The sequence below is a fragment of the Hyla sarda genome, chromosome 11, assembly GCF_029499605.1.
Source record: "Hyla sarda isolate aHylSar1 chromosome 11, aHylSar1.hap1, whole genome shotgun sequence".
Lineage (NCBI taxonomy): Eukaryota > Metazoa > Chordata > Amphibia > Anura > Hylidae > Hyla > Hyla sarda.
The window spans coordinates 18,920,044-18,937,159 of NC_079199.1; the positions used below are offsets into that span (position 1 = coordinate 18,920,044).

Below are 17,116 nucleotides of genomic sequence, written 5' to 3' on the forward strand. Positions count from 1 at the left end.
TGGCCATATATGTTAGGGCCCACCACTGTTTGTCCTATACTCGGACCCTGATGGTCAATAGACCCCCTACCTGTTAATGCAGGGAGGCCTTCCTACAGAGAGCCAACCCGCATCCGGAAACTCCTACCTATATCTATATAAACTAGGACGGAGGAGAGGTTGGGTACTGTAAAATACAGAGAAAAACAGTGGCCTATTAGCTGACTGAAATAAACCTTTAATGTAAGCATCATGTGAGTCTGGTGAGAGTGTGTGTGTGTATGTATATATAATACACACACACATACATATATATATATATATATATATATATATATATATATATATATATATATATATATGTGTATGTGTGTGTGTGTGAAGAGAGGCAGAGGCGCTTATCTTTTTTATGCCCCTAGTCCCTCTGCACTTCTCCCTGATGAGTTGTGCCTTTGTGTAATGGACACAACAAAACGCGTTGGATATTTGTAATTAAATTACCTGCTATGTTCCATGTGATCACTGTATTATATGTACACGTGTTTTACATGAACCAGACTCACATGCTGCTTACATTGGAGGTTTATTTCAGTCAGCTAATAGGCCATAGTTTTTATCTGTATTTTACCGTACCCAACCTCTCCTCCATCCTAGTTTTATATGAAAATTCTTCCACCGTAGCGACGGGATTGAGAGACGCTGGACACACAGATTGAAATGGATCTCAAGTTTAATCACCCATGATGCAACACGTTTCACAGTAAAACTGTTTCATCAGGCAGGAGAGGCCTGATGAAGCAGTCTTACCGTGAAACGCGTTGCATCATGGGTGATTAAACTTGAGATCCCTTTCAATCTGTGTCTCCAGCGCCTCTCAATCCCGTCGCTACGGTGGAGGAATTTGTGCTTTTATATTTGAAGTTGACGTGGAGCGGCTGCAGGCACCCTTAACATCACTCTTTCCCATAGGTACACTTGGTTGAGTGTAACTCCATGTGGTAAGGGCCACTTGTATTTTATCTATTCTGGTGGCCTAAACGGTATCACACTACAGAGCGCTGTCTGTGTCTTGTTTTAGTTTATATACAGTCATGGCCGTAAATGTTGGCACCCCTGAAATTTTTCAAGAAAATGAAGTATTTCTCACAGAAAAGGATTGCAGGAACACATGTTTTGCTATACACATGTTTATTCCCTTTGTGTGTATTGGAACTAAACCAAAAAAGGGAGGAAAAAAAAAGCAAATTGGACATAATGTCACCAAACTCCAAAAATGGTCTGGACAAAATTATTGGCACCCTTAACTTAATATTTGGTTGCACACCCTTTGGAATAAATAACTGAAATCAGTCACTTTCTATAACCATCAATAAGCTTCTTACACCTCTCAGCCGGAATGTTGGACCACTCTTCCTTTGCAAACTGTATGGGCCTAAACATATATGGCCAGCTGTAACTGATTGCATTATCTTTATCACTATATTTATATAATTTTTGCACATGTTCATTTTATTGTAAGAATAATAAAAGCTATGTTTTAAGATGTCTGTGTACACCCTATTATAGTAATTTTTCTAAAAAGCCTTAGAGGTACCCTTCTAAACCGCAGTTGCTGGGGGTGCATTAAATCATGTACATTTTCTATCTGATAGTACATCTCATGACATTGTCAAGGGATACACAGCCATGACATTAAAGGGGTACTCCGGTGAAAACCTTTTTTTCTTTTAAATCAACTGGTACCAGAAAGTTAAACATATTTGTAAATTACTTCTATTAAAAAATCTTAATCCTTCCATTACTTATTAGCTGCTGAATGCTACAGAGGAAATTCCTTTCTTTTTGGAACACTGATGACATCACGAGCACAGTGCTCTCTGCTGACATCTCTGTCCATTTTAGCAACCGTGCATAGCAGATGTATGCTAAGGGCAGCATGGCGGCTCAGTGGTTAGCACTGCTGCCTTGCAGTGCTGGGCCCTTGGGTTCAAATCCTACTAAGGACAACAATAAATAAATAAAGACATTTTTATTATAACGTCAGCAGAGAGCACTGTGCTCGTGATGTCATCAGAGAGCATTCCAAAAAGAAAAGAATTTCCTCTGTAGTATTCAGCAGCTAATAAGTACAGGAAGGATTAAGATTTTTTTTAATAGAAGTAATGTAAAAATCTGTTTAACTTTCCGGAGCCAGTTGATTTAAAAGAAAAAAGGTTTTCACCGGAGTACCCCTTTAAAGACACCTAATATTAAAATCCTAATATGGAGATTTTGGTTCAGCCACCTGAAGCTGGTGCACCCATATAAAAGTATGGACAGTGCTGTTCCATCCCTCTAAACCTGTCTAATCTTGTGTAGGAGCCTCTTGTCCTCTGACCTGTCTAGGCCCAACTCTGCCCAAGGTTTCTGCACCAAGACCTCAGCAGCAGATCCTGTAAAGCAGTGGTCTCCAACCTGCGGACCTCCAGATGTTGCAAAACTACAAGTCCCAGCATGCCCGGACAGCCGTTGGCTGTCCGGGCATGCTGGGAGTTGTAGTTTTGCAACATCTGGAGGTCCGCAGGTTGGAGACCACTGCTGTAAAGTGTCCCTGTCATTTCATTTCATTGATCTTTAGGATTCTTAGTGCTGAGACCTACAATGATCAGTAGAACCATAGTGTTAAAAGCTTCACCACTCCCCTCCCATTCCCCCATTCCCCCTTAAAGGAATGTTATGAGACCTGCATCAAACTGATTAAATTTGTATGTCGCTAGTGTATTCACCGTGATGTGAAGCCGGAGAATATCCTTCTCACAAAGCACTCCGTCATCAAGCTCTGTGACTTTGGATTTGCAAGAATATTAAGTGAGTGCACGTGTTTTATTACCTCCTAAGATATTCTGCGAGTTTCTCAAACATGTATGAATATATGCACCTATTCTATGTAATCTATTTAAGCTTTTCTTTGCATGCACAGCTGGGCCTTGTGACTACTACACAGACTACGTGGCCACAAGGTGGTATCGTGCCCCTGAACTGCTGGTAGGAGACACACAGTATGGACCCCCTGTCGATGTCTGGGCCATTGGCTGTGTCTTTGCAGAGCTGTTATCAGGGATTCCACTCTGGCCTGGCAAGTCTGACGTGGATCAGCTATACCTGATTAGGAAATGTTTAGGTAAGTGATGTAAGTTATTTCAAGGAATAACCCCTGAGCATGTACACTTTTTATGTTGTGGTAACACATATCACTGACTTTCTTATCCATGTAGGTGATCTCATCCCTCGGCATCAACAGGTTTTCAGCACAAACCAGTTCTTCAGTGGGGTCAGCATACCGGATCCTGAGAACATGGTAAGAATGTCAATTAGAAACCAGTCTAAGACCGTAAAGGAGATAAAGTCCAAACATGTAGGCCTGCAGTCCCAGCTTGGGGAGAGGCAGGCCACGCAGGCCATACTATTGTCAAGGCAACCATACCACACTCAATGAAGTTTCATGCAGAAAAGCACTTGTGCACAGAACTTCGCTAAACGTGGTACAATTTAGCTCAGCACCTTTACCGCCAAGCAGGGCCCGAGTCTCCCCACACTGGAGCTAAACATTTGAGTGGGCTCAAAATCTTGTACTCGGGCTTTAATTCCAATATCCTTGATGGTTTAGGGCAGCAGATGTGTTACTGGTGGTCTTGGGCACTGCATAGGTTAAAGGGTTACTCCGCCCCTAGACATCTTATCCCCTATCGAAAGGATAGGGGATAAGATGTCAGATTGCGGGGGTCCTGCCGCTGGGGACCCCCGGGATCTCGGCTGCAGCACCCACCTGTTGCAACTTCCGGCAGTGCTGGAGGCTCTCATCCTAACGCCTCATGACCATGGCCGCCGGGAGATCGTGACATCACGACTCCGCCCCCGTGTGGTGTCACACCCCGCCCCCTCAATGCAAGTCTATGGGAGGGGGCGTGACAGCTGTCACGCCCCCTCCCATAGACTTGCATTGAGGAGCGGGGCATGACCTCACACGGGGGGGGGGGCGGAGTCATGACGTCACGATCTCACGTCACCGTGGTCGGAAGCCGAAGCCTCCAGCGTTTCCGGAAGCCGCAACAGGTGAGTGCTGCAGCCAAAATCCCGGGGGTCCCCAGCGATCCACGATCTGACATCTTATCCCCTATCCTTTGGATAGGGGATAAGATGTTTAGGGGCGGAGTACCCCTTTAATGTCAACATATCTGGCGGCCAAGGACAGTGAGGGGGTTAATTAAAGTATCACAGCCGGTGTATGGTTGGTGAAGGTGTTAGACTGGGTACACACTAGGAGTTTAATCAGTATTTTTACACCAAAATTAGGAGTGGAAGCAACTGAAAGAAAAACTATAATGAAAACAATTGCAGCTTTTTATTTGTTTTGTACCCACCGCTGGTTTTGTCTAAAACATACTGACCAAAATACTATGTGTGAACCCAGCCTTAATGTCAATATACCTGGTGGTCTTGGAGAATGAAGGGGTCAATATAAAGATTCCGGCTAGTGTAGGGCAGGAACATACGGGGAGATTTATCAAAACCTGTGTATAGAGTGAGTGGTGCAGTTGCCCATAGCAACCAATCTGATCATTTTTCAGAGGCCTTTATAGAAATAGAAGCAATCTGGTTGCTATGGGCAACTGCACTGCTCTTTCTCTACACTGGTTTTCATAAATCTCCCCATAGTAAATTCCAAGATCTCCGGTGGAAGGTTTAATGTTGCATACCTGCTGTTATACACCTCTCCAGCATTGTCTTGGCTTTGGCTGGAGGGCGGCTGAACACTGCTATTTCAGCTTCCTGTTCCCTCCCTGCACTGACCAGAGAGGAGTGTAGAGAGGATTGGGTAGCTGCGGCTATATGGTTCTTTCTGCGATTCATCAGGAGCACAAAGGGGGAGCTCAAGGAGTCTACATGGGAGCAGGGGGTAACTTCTCATAATATCCCCACCCTTCAGTGGGTCTTCAGGTTGTGACATAAACCTTCAATATCAGGCCCTACTGAAAATGTACAATTTAATGCTTCATCTTCCTTCATAGGAGATCCAACTTATGATTGTCTCATTTTTATTTACAGGAGCCCCTGGAACAGAGATTTCCAAATATCTCATCTAATGCTTTAGGATTAATGAAGGTAAAAACGAGAAATATTTTATTAATGTAAATTTTGTGATTTACAGTGTTAAAATAAAGTATTTATGCATGCAGTAAACACACAATTCTGGATAAATAGTAGGCAATGAGGGTAAACCTAAATCATGGCCTGGTCCTATCCATTCTCCAAAAAATGGAATTACCCTCCCTTTTTCTTCAGATATGTCAGCTGTGTGACATGTAAGAAGGGTTTATAGCTTGTCCTGTACTTACTATGTATAGTCATGGTCAGACTGATAAGCTTCTGACATGTATATATGAAGACATATTGCTACAGACAGATCGAATGGATTGTGCACAATAGTCATTTTCCTAAATTACATTAATTTTAAAATTGGCATTTAAATGCCTAAACAGGGTGCAGTTCTTCCTGCCGCGTACTACTATGCAATAGGAGACTAAGCTTTTCACTCCATCTCCAGCAGGAGATCCAGTGCCATAGAATCACATTACACTGGGTCTTGAGCTGGAGCCGTGTGCTGTGGACATAGACCAGGATGCTTTGTCTCCTATTGCTTAGTTATATATGATGGGGAGAACAGCGCGCCTGTTCAGGCATTTAAGTGTTAAATTTAAAATGGATGTAATTTAGGAAAAACACTACTCATTTTATCAAATAGGAATCTATTCTATTTAAACCTATTAAAACATATTGCCCTAAGACTATATTCACATGGCAGAATTTCCGCTCATCTGCACCAATTCCACATCCGCATTAATTTGGGTGGTATCTGGCTTGTGTGGAATCCGCATGCAGAAATTCTGAAATGGGAATGGGAGTGCGGAATCCCATTGAAGTCTATTGGGCTTTATTTTGATGCGGAATTCCGCATGCGGAAGTTCTGCAATGAGAGAATCGCAGCTACCATACATGTATTAATCATTCCTTTGAGCCCAAAGTATGGATGATGATGATCATAAGAGATGAGCGAACTTACAGTAAATTCGATCTGTCACGAACTTCTCGGCTTGGCAGTTGATGACTTTTCCTGCGTAAATTAGTTCAGCCTTCAGGTGCTCCGGTGGGCTGGAAAAGGTGGATACAGTCCTAGGAAAGAGTCTCCTAGGACTGTATCCACCTTTTCCAGCCCACCGGAGCACCTGAAAGCTGAACTAATTTATGCAGGATAAGTCATCAACTGCCGAGCCGAGAAGTTTGTGAGAAATCGAATTTACTGTAAGTTCGCTCATCTCTAATGATCATGTCCGTGATTTTCTTGGATAATGTGATCTATTAAGATGTAGGCTCCTCACCACTATTTGTACACGCAGGGCTGCCTGCACATGGACCCCTCCGAGAGGCTGACGTGTCAGCAGCTTCTAGAACATCCCTACTTTGACAGCATTCGAGAGGAGTCCGAGGCCGGGAAAGACCCAGAGAGAGTCAGCAGAAAACAGACCAGACTTCACAGAAAGTACTTCCCTGGGGTATGTATTTATAGTGAGCCCAATGATACCTCTCTGAATTGTAACCTCTTGTGACTTGGCTTTACCTCTTATGTAGATATTTCTTATAAATAAACACTTACATTCAGATATAATCTACATAAAAAGTAGCGTATAACTGTATAAATACTTTGCTTTACTTATCAGTAAATATATTATATAGTGACCCTACAGCTACATTCTGAACTCAAATGTCCCAACATACCTTGCTGGTTCAGTGTCTGTAAAGTTTGTCTTGATAGTTTGCATTCTGAAAAACAGTCTTTATGCAAGACATTCTACAATATTACCCTTAATGCAATGCAGCAAAGAACATTGCATTGGAGACATCCAGATAACCTACCTGATGACAACCTGTCAAATAACAACCAGAAGAAATCCCAGCACAGCTATGGATGTGGGTTCTTCCGCACAGTCCTGGACAGGTTCCACATTATTATGTTGAAAACCTGTTTCTACGTGGACAGGAGAGGACACAATTATGGAAATTTACTAAGCAAAATAGGCCAGAATTCTGGCTTACTTTGCTCCTAAAACAGGTGTACAGGCCGTGCACCAAATTTATTATGTATTCTAACACATATGGGAAGATTTACCAAAACCTTTACAGAGGAAAAGTTGACTGGTCTCTTATAGCAACCAGTCAGATTGTCTATTTAATTAATAAGCAATCTGATTCAGTCCACATTTCCTCTGTACGGCTTTTGATACATCTTAGCTCTTTAGACATTCTTGAAAAGTGTCTATGTAGCTAAGTAGATCTGTAAAATGTGCAAAATAATGGTCTAACTTTAGACATTCAAGAGGGAAAAATAGTGTCTAGTTGGCACGGCCAGGTCAGGTTCTTTGCTGTGCCTTGTGCCCTCTTTGATTTATGTCACACCACTCTTACCTAATGTAGGGTGCTGCATCCTCTGAACAAGCTTTATTTAGCCCTACAAGTCCTCCAGACCCTCAAAGGAAAGAACTGAAATAAAGTCCATAATTAGTATCCAAACTGCCCCGGCATACATTACTCTCTTCACCCACAGCCTTCTGCTCATTTAAGAAGCTACTGAAACCTTGGACAAAATTCCCCAAGGGCAGACAATGATGGCACAAACAGCACCACTTCGGACTGCAGCATCCTTTGCTGAGCACACTGGGTCATGATCAGGGCATTTCCACGGGGCAGATTGGACTGACAACTGTACTGAGAACAATCAGAGGGGTAAATGGTTTGTTTTAGTTTTTTTATTGTGCTACTGTTGCCTGCCCCTGAGCAAATATGTAAAAAGAGGACTGGGAAACCCCTTTTATATTCACACCCAGTGGGGAGGGGAATCTACCAAGACATTTAGAAAGCTTTTTAAATGGCTTTTTTCTCCGTTTGTCGCACAATGGGTTTGTGTGACAATTGCTTTAGAAACGTCAAAATTTTTACCCATTTAGAGCATTTTGTGCAGTGGTCACTCATTTACTAAGTGCGACTTTTTGCAGAATGTGGCATAATTTTCCCACAATCCCAGAAATAGACTGTTTCTCAGGTCAATTTAGCCCTGCCCTACATTTTCTGTGCGACTTTTGAGTCAGGGTATATGTGACTTTTCACACAAGAGTTGCACGTCCGCCCAAAATCTAATGTTGCATCAGCGAAATGTATCCAAGTCTGTGCGCCGTTTGATGAATTTGGTGCAAGTCCACAACTATCACCACAACTTTTGTGCTCTAAAACAGTTAAGAATTTACACCACTCTTTTTAAATGCCCCCTGCACCTCTATCTGCACTGAGACAGGGCAAAAGTGAGTCTTCATATTGGACTGATTTCTCTCTTTCCATTCTCTGCTATTACCCTGCCCTGGCACATAGCGAAAAGCCTCGGTCATCTGAAAGAAGTTTCTAGCTCCTAGAAGACGCCACAACTCTATCGCACAGGCTGTGACGCCTCTAAATTATATAAATCCTCTTACTCTCTTGTCTGAATTTATGTGGTCTAAATATTAAGACAGAATTAGTAAATCTACCGTATTGTTTTTTTTCATTACGTATCTGATATTTTTATTTTAAGAGTTCACATTTTGGCAGTGTCTGCCATTATATAATCTCGCTTTTCTTTTCTTCACAGCTCCAGCACCTGCCTCAGCTAACAAACAGTAATCTCTTACCAGCGCTTGAGAGCAAAAAATATTACAACACCAGGAAATTCAACTACCGCTTCCCCAACATATAACCAGGAGAAGAAAGAGACTAGTTAAATATTTATTGCTCCTGGAACAAAACATCAGGAATTCGAGGGGAAAAATAAGATGTGGCACGTATGCCAGTAAACAGCGGGCACGGCTCCTGACAGTTATTTATAGGATCCGGCCGTTTATATGCTAATAAACCTCATGTTGGCAGAATATGCGATTAAGCAGGGGGCAGGCCGGATTGTATCTCACTACTGGACAATGTCACAATACTGCAGATTACTGTTATTCACAACAAGTTGGTACCTTTCTATAATGTGCTGCTTAGAACCATATTCCAATATTAACCAAGCATTTGTTGATTATTCCCCTCAGTATACATAAAGCTCATAAGCTACCAACCAGCAGCAGCCCAACTAGAGGCCTATGTTGGTCCAGTTAGGCTAGGTTCACATCACTATTTAACCATCTGATTATTGGACTGTAAAATCGGATTGCAAAAAATCATATACAATCGTATGTAAAAATGCCTTTGCTATCCGATTTTAAAATAGTATCCAAAAATCATACAGATGAAAATTCCATCCGATTTTCAATAAAAATCGGATCCTGTTCTTAAAAATAATATGTATGCCAATGGCAATAAAGTTTTATATATTTGAAGTGTATGTGTTTTGAAATCTACTGCGCATGCGTACAAAATAATTGTGTGCGATTAATCTGATAGAATCACACGATTCCTTGCGATTTACATAGACATCAATAATAAATAAATAAAAATCGAACACTATATCGATCCAATTTTGAATCTGGAGGAAAAATTTTGGTCAACCACAATTTTACCTCCGAATCGGATGCGGATCAAATCTGATGCATTTGTTGTCTATCGTTAATGAATGGAAGTCAATGGATATGACTTGGCGCGCAGATTTGTACAATTTCAAAGTTAAAAAAAACGTGAGAAGTAGGATGGTAAAATCGTGATGTGAATGCACAATTACAATACCTATAACCAGCCCCACTTTCTCATCTAGATCCAGACCTATGCACACTCATCTGTGCCCACCCCAGAAGGGATCAATGCATTAGTAGTTTTATTTAATTACAACCATTAAAGGGGTACTCCGGTGAAAACCTTTTTTCTTTTAAATCAACTGGTTGCAGAAAATTAAACATATTTGTAAATTACTTCTATTAAAAAATCTTAATCCTTCCAGTACTTATTAGCGGCTGAATACTACAGAGGAAATTCCTTTCTTTTTGGAACACTGATGACATCAGGAGCACAGTGCTCTCTGCTGACATCTCTGTCCATTTTAGCAACCATGCATAGCAGATGTATGCTAAGGGCAGCATGGTGGCTCAGTGGTTAGCACTGCTGCCTTGCAGTGCTGGGGAATTGGGTTCAAATCCCACTAAGGACAACAATAAATAAAGCATTATTATAATAATGTCAGCAGAGAGAACTGTGGTCATGATGTCATCAGAGAGCATTCCAAAAAGAAAATAATTTCCTCTGTAGTATTCAGCAGCTAATAAGTACAGGAAGGATTAAGATTTTTTAATAGAAGTAATTTACAAATATGTTAAACTTTCTGCCACCAGTTGATTTAAAAGAAAAAAGGTTTTCACCGGAGTACCCCTTTAAGCTTTATTAAGCAAATATTTTAAAGAGCATATCCATGTTGTAAAGTATTGACGTATTGCTAAGATATGACATTGCTTCATGATTGGTGGGGACCCTCACTGATCCTGAGAATAAAGAGGCTGCACTGCTGTTGGTTTAGTGCCGCACCTCCTTTACTTTTTCCATACACAGTGGCACGCCACCTAACTACTGTGTAGGGAACTGCAGTACGTCACCAAGTGAAAAGAATTTCTCTGCACAGCTGGCCAAGAGTCACAGTGCAAGAAGAAAATAAAGAGACATCGTTCCACAACAGAACTGCAGCACCTTAAGGGCTCGTTCACACAAGCAGATTTATTTTCAAACTTGCAGCGGATTTCCCGCTGCGAGTTTGAAAAGGTGCGGGGTCTATGTGCGCTACCCGCTGCAGATTTTCACCAGTGGAATCTCCACTGTTGAAGATCTGCTGTAGACCCCATTGAAGTCAATAGGGTCTGCAGCGGATTTTCAACAATGGAGATTCCACTGGTGAAAATCTGCTGCGGGTAGCGTGCAGAGACCCTGCACCTTTTTAACTCTCAGCGGGAGATCCGCTGCAACTTCCAAAAGAAATTAGTTCGTGTGAACAAGTTATAACGGAATTCTCTGGAGGAAATGAAATGTTTTCAAATAATTTGCCAAAAAGTTATGCAGATTGATAATCCTTCCAGTACTTATCAGCTGCTGTATGCTCCAGAGGAAGTTGTGTAGTTCTGATCACAGTGCTCTCTGCTGCCACCTCTGTCCGTGTCAGGAACTGTCCAGAGCAGGAGAGGCTTGCTATGGGGATTTACTCCTGTTCTGGACAGTTCGTGACATGGACAGAGGTGGCAGCAGAGAGCACTGTGATCAGAACTACACAACTTCCTCTGGAGCATACAGCAGCTGATAAGTACTGGAAAAGGATTAAGATTTTTAATAAAGAAGAACATTACAAATCTGTATAACGTTCTGCCACCAGTTGATTTGAAAACATTGGTGCCCCCACTGATTGTAAAGGGACGATATATCTTGAGATGAGCGCAATTACAGTAAATTCGATTCGTCACGAACTTCTCAGCTCGGCGGTTGCTGACTTTTCCTGCATAAATTAGTTCAGCTTTCCGGTGCTCCGGTGGGCTGGAAAAGGTGGATACATTCCTAGGAAAGAGTCTCCTAGGACTGTATCCACCTTTTCCAGCCCACGGGAGCACCGGAAAGCTGAACTAATTTATGCAGGAAAAGTCATCAACTGCCGAGCCGAGAAGTCCGTGACGAATCGAATTTACTGTAAGTTCGCTCATCTCTAGATATATCTTAATGATAGGCCATCAAGTCATGATAATCTCCTATAGATTTTAGGGCACTTTCATACATATGATTTTATGAGCATTCTAGGCAATGCAGTATTAACTGCAGCTAACGCATTGTGCCATTGTAGTAAAGGGATTATTACAAATATCCTGTTAATACTGTGACCTATTGTGCATCCCACCCCAGCCATATAATGCTCTATTGCAGTGGTCTCCAACCTGCGGACCTCCAGATGTTGCAAAACTACAACTCGGCTGTCCGGGCATGCTGGGAATTGTAGTTTTGCAACATCTGGAGGTCCGCAGGTTGGAGACCACTGCCCTATTGTTTGTTGTATGCTGGAAGTTGTAATTTTGCAACAGCTGGAGAGGCGCAGGTTGGAATCGTTTCTATAACCATTTTTGTAAGATTAGGGCTACACAATAACTTTGGCCACAACTCATATTTTGCATAAATGATTTGATGTGCAAAATCCTCCCAGGGATCAGCAGATTGCAGTGAGTCTGGGATCCCCTGATTCATTTTGTTTGGTCTGCTGCAGAGACGCTGTACTAGTACATGATGCCCGTTCAGGTGGGAGGATGACCATGTAGCAGGTTCCATGCTAATGAAGAATGAGGATTAGAGATGAGCAAACTTACAGTAAATTCGATTCGTCACGAACTTCTCGGCTCGGCAGTTGATGACTTATCCTGCATAAATTAGTTCAGCTTTCAGGTGCTGCGGTGGTCTGGAAAAGGTGGATACATTCCTAGGAGACTTTTTCCTAGGAATGTATCCATCTATTCCATCCCACGGGAGCACCGGAAAGCTGAACTAATTTATGCAGGATAAGTAATCAACTTCCGAGCCGAGAAGTTCGTGACGAATCGAATTTACTGTAAGTTCGCTCATCTCTAATGAGGATATCTCAGGTACTGGCTCAAATACCGGAGCTAAAAACCTCTCTCTGATGAGCAAAATCCATTGTTATATTTAGCCTAGTATGCATATCATATCGTTTCTATGTGGGAACATAAATGTCTAGTTTTAGTAATTAATATTTTTATGCCGCTTAGTAAATTTCAAGGTTATCCAGTAAAGGATTGTGTTTTTTTTTATTTTTATTTTTTTATTTTTTGGAACAATTCGCTATTACTATAGCACTTCAGATAAGCAGTGCCTCTGCCCATCCCTCTTTCCTCGAAAGCAGCGTTCCTTAAAGGGGTACTCCAGTGGAAATTTTTTTTAATGAACTGGTGCCAGAAAGTTAAACAGATTTGTAAATGACTTCTATTAAAAAATCTTTACCCTTGCAGTACTTCTTAGCAGCTGTATGCTACAGAGGAAATTCTTTTCTTTTTGAATTTCTTTTTGGTCTCGTCCACAGTGCTCTCTGCTGACACCTCTGTCCGTGTCAGGAACTGTCCAGAGCAGCATAGGTTTGCAATGGGGATTTTCTCCTGCTCTGGACACTTCATGATACGGGCATCAGGTGTCAGCAGAGAGCACTGTGGACAAGACAAAAGAAATTAAAAAAGAAAATAATTTCCTCTGTAGCATACAGCTGCTAAAAAGTACTGGAAGGATAAAGATTTTTTTTTTTTTTTTTATAGAAGTCATTTACAAATCTGTTTAAAAAAAAAAAAAAAAAAATACTAAAATTTTCCACCGGAGTACCCCTTTAACCCATGGCTCTTTTAGCTATTCAAAAACTACAATGCCCATCATGCCTGACAACAGTTGAGTGTGGTTAGTGAACATTGATATTGGTTGCAATATATCAGTGTTGCCCAACTTCTGGCTGTCACAGAACTACAACTCCCATCATGCTCTGATTGCCTGTAGGTTAAGGAACACTGCTGTAACATTTGTAATATATCTGTGTTCCTCAACTTGTGTCTCTCCAGCTGTAGAAAAACTACAACTCCCATCATGTTGTTGTAGTTTTGCAACAGCTGGAGGAGAAGTTTCACTTACACTGCTCTAAAGGAATGGTAAATACATAGGTTTATATGGTGAGATTACTGTGCAGGTAAAACTTAATGAACCTCGGGCTGGAGAAACTGGTTTAATCTGCCCCCGCGCTGACCGCCCCGTGTTGGGCATTAAGTTATCCAGAGGTGATTCGGATTATTCATTAAACCGCTGTTGGGATCACTCACATTGGACCATGTTACAGAAGTGTAAAACGAAAATATTTTGAGTAAAAATTCCACAATGACGCAGGTCCACCCATTAAGGACCAGAGACATACATATATATGTAAATGTAATAAGCTGTATACATAAACCAAATATATTTTTTACTCAATACTTTTGAACTATGGACAGTTGTGTTAATAAACTGTATTTAATCCAAACAGACTCTTATGTAACATTTTGTTGGATAAAAATGTGTTTAGTGAAAGCAACGAGATACAGGAGAATCTACACCAGTGTTTCCCAACCAGGGTGCCTCCAGATGTTGCAAAACTACAACCCCCAGAATGCCTGGACAGCCTTTGGCTGTCCAGGCATTCTGGGAGTTGTAGTTTTGCAACACCTGGAGGCACCCTGGTTGGGAAACACTGATCTACACACTTGCTGCTTAGCTCCATAGTAGATCATAGTAGCTGATTTCTGGGTTTCAGTAGCAGGACAGCCCTGATCATCCTATTATCGGGAGATCTTTCTAAAGCGATGTTTAGATGGCGGAACCTCCGCAATTCTGCACAAATTCCGTTAAGCAAAGCTTGCTGATAGGAATTCCGGTCCCCAACGATTGTTTCACTTATGATAATGCTTCTTCAGGGGGCGCCCCCTGAGGAAGCATTGTCTTAAAGGGGTACTCCGGTGGATAACTTTTTTTGTAAATCAACAGGTGCCAGAAAGTTAAACAGATTTTTAAATTACTTCTATTAAAAAAAATCTTAATCCTTCCAGTACTTATTAGCTGCTGAATACTACAGAGGAAATTCTTTTCTTTTTGGAACACAGAGCTCTCTGCTGACACCACGACCACAGTGCTCTCTGCTGACATCTCTGTCCATTTTAGGAACTGTCCATAGCAGCATATGTTTTCTATGGGGATTTTCTCCTTCTCTGGACAGTTCTTAAAATGGACAGAGTTGTCAGAAGAGAGCACTGTGCTCATGATGTCAGCAGAGAGCTCTGTGTTCCAAAAAGAAAACAATTTCCTCTGTAGTATTCAGCAGCTGATAAGTACTGGAAGGATTAAGATTTTTTAATAGAAGTAATTTACAAATCTGTTTAACTTTCTGGCACCAGTTGATAAAAAAAAAAAGTGTTTTCTACCGGAGTACCCCTTTAAGCGAAATGATCGTTGGGGTTTGGTAGGTGAGGTCTGGCACCCTGTGTCATCTCCTCGCTTTGCCTGTATTGGCATTTGTACATTGGACCTATGTTGCACTTTATTTTATGCCTTTATGGCGATATTCTTTTGCTTTTAGTCTATTTGTCATATTTCTTCCTAGTATCTCCAGTCGTTCCACCTACCTGTCTGTTTGTTTGTATTCTGGTGCTAAATTTGATTCTATCCATCTCATGGTTTTTATGTATTTTGTATAACTCAATAAAGATTGTTTATATTATCCCAATTTGGTGTGTGCGCACTTATAGGTTTCTTGTCGGTGGTGATGATTTTTTTTGTGCACACTTACCGTACTCTAGTCAGTAAGGTTAGTTTTGTGTTTATCGGTGCTCTTTGATAAGATTCTGCCAAATGAAAAGACTGGTCTTTTTATTTTAGCATAAAGCGGAATTTCTACATGGGAATGCCCACCGCGGAAATTCCGGTGTGAATGGGACAGCAGAATCCCATTGAAATGAATGTGCAGTAAATTTCAGCATGGAAATTCTGCCATCTGAACACAGCCTAAGGGGGTGTTCTCTCATCAGAAGACAGACAGACAGACACACACACACACACACACACACACACACACCCCATGCAATGGTAATCCGTTCGTAAAGTATAGGACAGTGGTCTACAACCTGTGGACCTCTAGATGTTGCAAAACTACAACACCCAGCATGCCCGGACAGCCGTGCTGGGAGTTGTAGTTTTGCAACATCTGGAGGTCCGCAGGTTGAAGACCACTGGTATTGGAGGTTATACTCACATGTCCCCGCCGCTCCGGACCGTCACTGCTGCCCTTGATCTCGCCCCCCATCACTATCGCCGTGTCCCCGACGCACCGGCAAGGCCTCTGCTTCCGCAGCATCCTCGCTCTCCGTCGCCGCCATCACGTCACTACGCACGCCGCTCCTATTGGATGATGGGACGGCATGCACAGCGAAGTGAGGACGACGATTGAGAGCGCCGAGTATGCAGAGGATCCCGAAGAGGACGCGCCGGAGCCCCGAGGACAGGTAAGTGCTCGTCAGCGGACCACACGGGGCACCGTAAACGGCTATCCGGTGGCAGCTGAAGCAGTCAGCGCTGCCGGATAGCCGTTTATGCGATGGCCCCGACGTAAAAAAAAAAACATATGTTGATGCTGCCTTCAACATGCGATGGCCTCTGAGAGGCCATTGTATGTTGAAATGATCGTATGTCGGGGGGTTAATAAATATATTTATTTTTTATTAAGAAAACAGCACAAAAACATTTAGAGCATTTTATATTGTCGTATTGACTTCCAGCTAACATCTGGCTACAGTGTTTTTCAACCAAAACTATTAAAAATACTGGTGCAAAAGTGGGGTTTTATTTCCTAAAAACATACGGTATCACATCAGCACAAACAACATCCAGATGTACGTTAGATCAGAATTAATGAGGATCTTTTGTACAATGCTATCTCCTATGTGGGCTGCACCCCAGGCAATAGCAGTGCTGCAGGGAGACGCTCAGGATCTGTAGTTCTGTACAGAGAAGATCTCCAGGGCATCAGTCTGCAGGCAACGTGTTGTCTTCTAGTAGAAAACAAGAAGTGTCGATGTACTATTCAGAGGGAGGTTTTTTGGGGGATGTCTTATGTGTTGTATGAAGAGGTATTGCCCTCTTATAAGGTTACGACCATCACAAAAAAAAAAAACAGTACTGCTCACTCAATATTTGGTTGCCAAAAGTGTCACTGTACAGGAAAGAAGTATTTAATGGAACCTTTTTATTTATAAGTTATGACAAGCATTGCATTTTAAAGGTTATATTTGAATATAGTGTTCTGTGTTCATCCTGTAGGCCCATCACTAATGCATTTATTTTTGTATTGACTTAGTAATGGGCTCACAGGTCAGCATTAGAGATGAGCGAACTTACAGTAAATTCGATTCGTCACAAACTTCTCGGCTCGGCAGTTGATGACTTATCCTGCATAAATTAGTTCAGCCTTCAGGTGCTCCGGTGGGCTGGAAACGGTGGATACATTCCTAAGAAAGAGTCTCCTAGGACTGTATCCACCTTTTCCAGCCCACCG

At 41.9% G+C, this 17,116-nt stretch overlaps 1 protein-coding gene across 3 annotated transcripts in view; it reads left to right on the top strand.

The window, feature by feature from the left end:
• The window catches only part of CDKL1 (cyclin dependent kinase like 1), a 42,776-nt gene extending 32,865 nt beyond the window's left edge, over positions 1-9,911 (top strand). For all 3 annotated transcript variants that reach the window (XM_056546658.1, XM_056546659.1, XM_056546660.1), the window contains exons 5-10: positions 2,736-2,826; positions 2,939-3,139; positions 3,234-3,316; positions 5,065-5,121; positions 6,414-6,569; positions 8,693-9,911. In XM_056546658.1, the coding sequence (XP_056402633.1) occupies positions 2,736-2,826; positions 2,939-3,139; positions 3,234-3,316; positions 5,065-5,121; positions 6,414-6,569; positions 8,693-8,797 (693 nt within the window). In that variant the 3' untranslated portion in view covers positions 8,798-9,911. The remainder of the gene's footprint in view (positions 1-2,735; positions 2,827-2,938; positions 3,140-3,233; positions 3,317-5,064; positions 5,122-6,413; positions 6,570-8,692) is intronic.
• Positions 9,912-17,116: the final 7,205 nt, after the last annotated feature.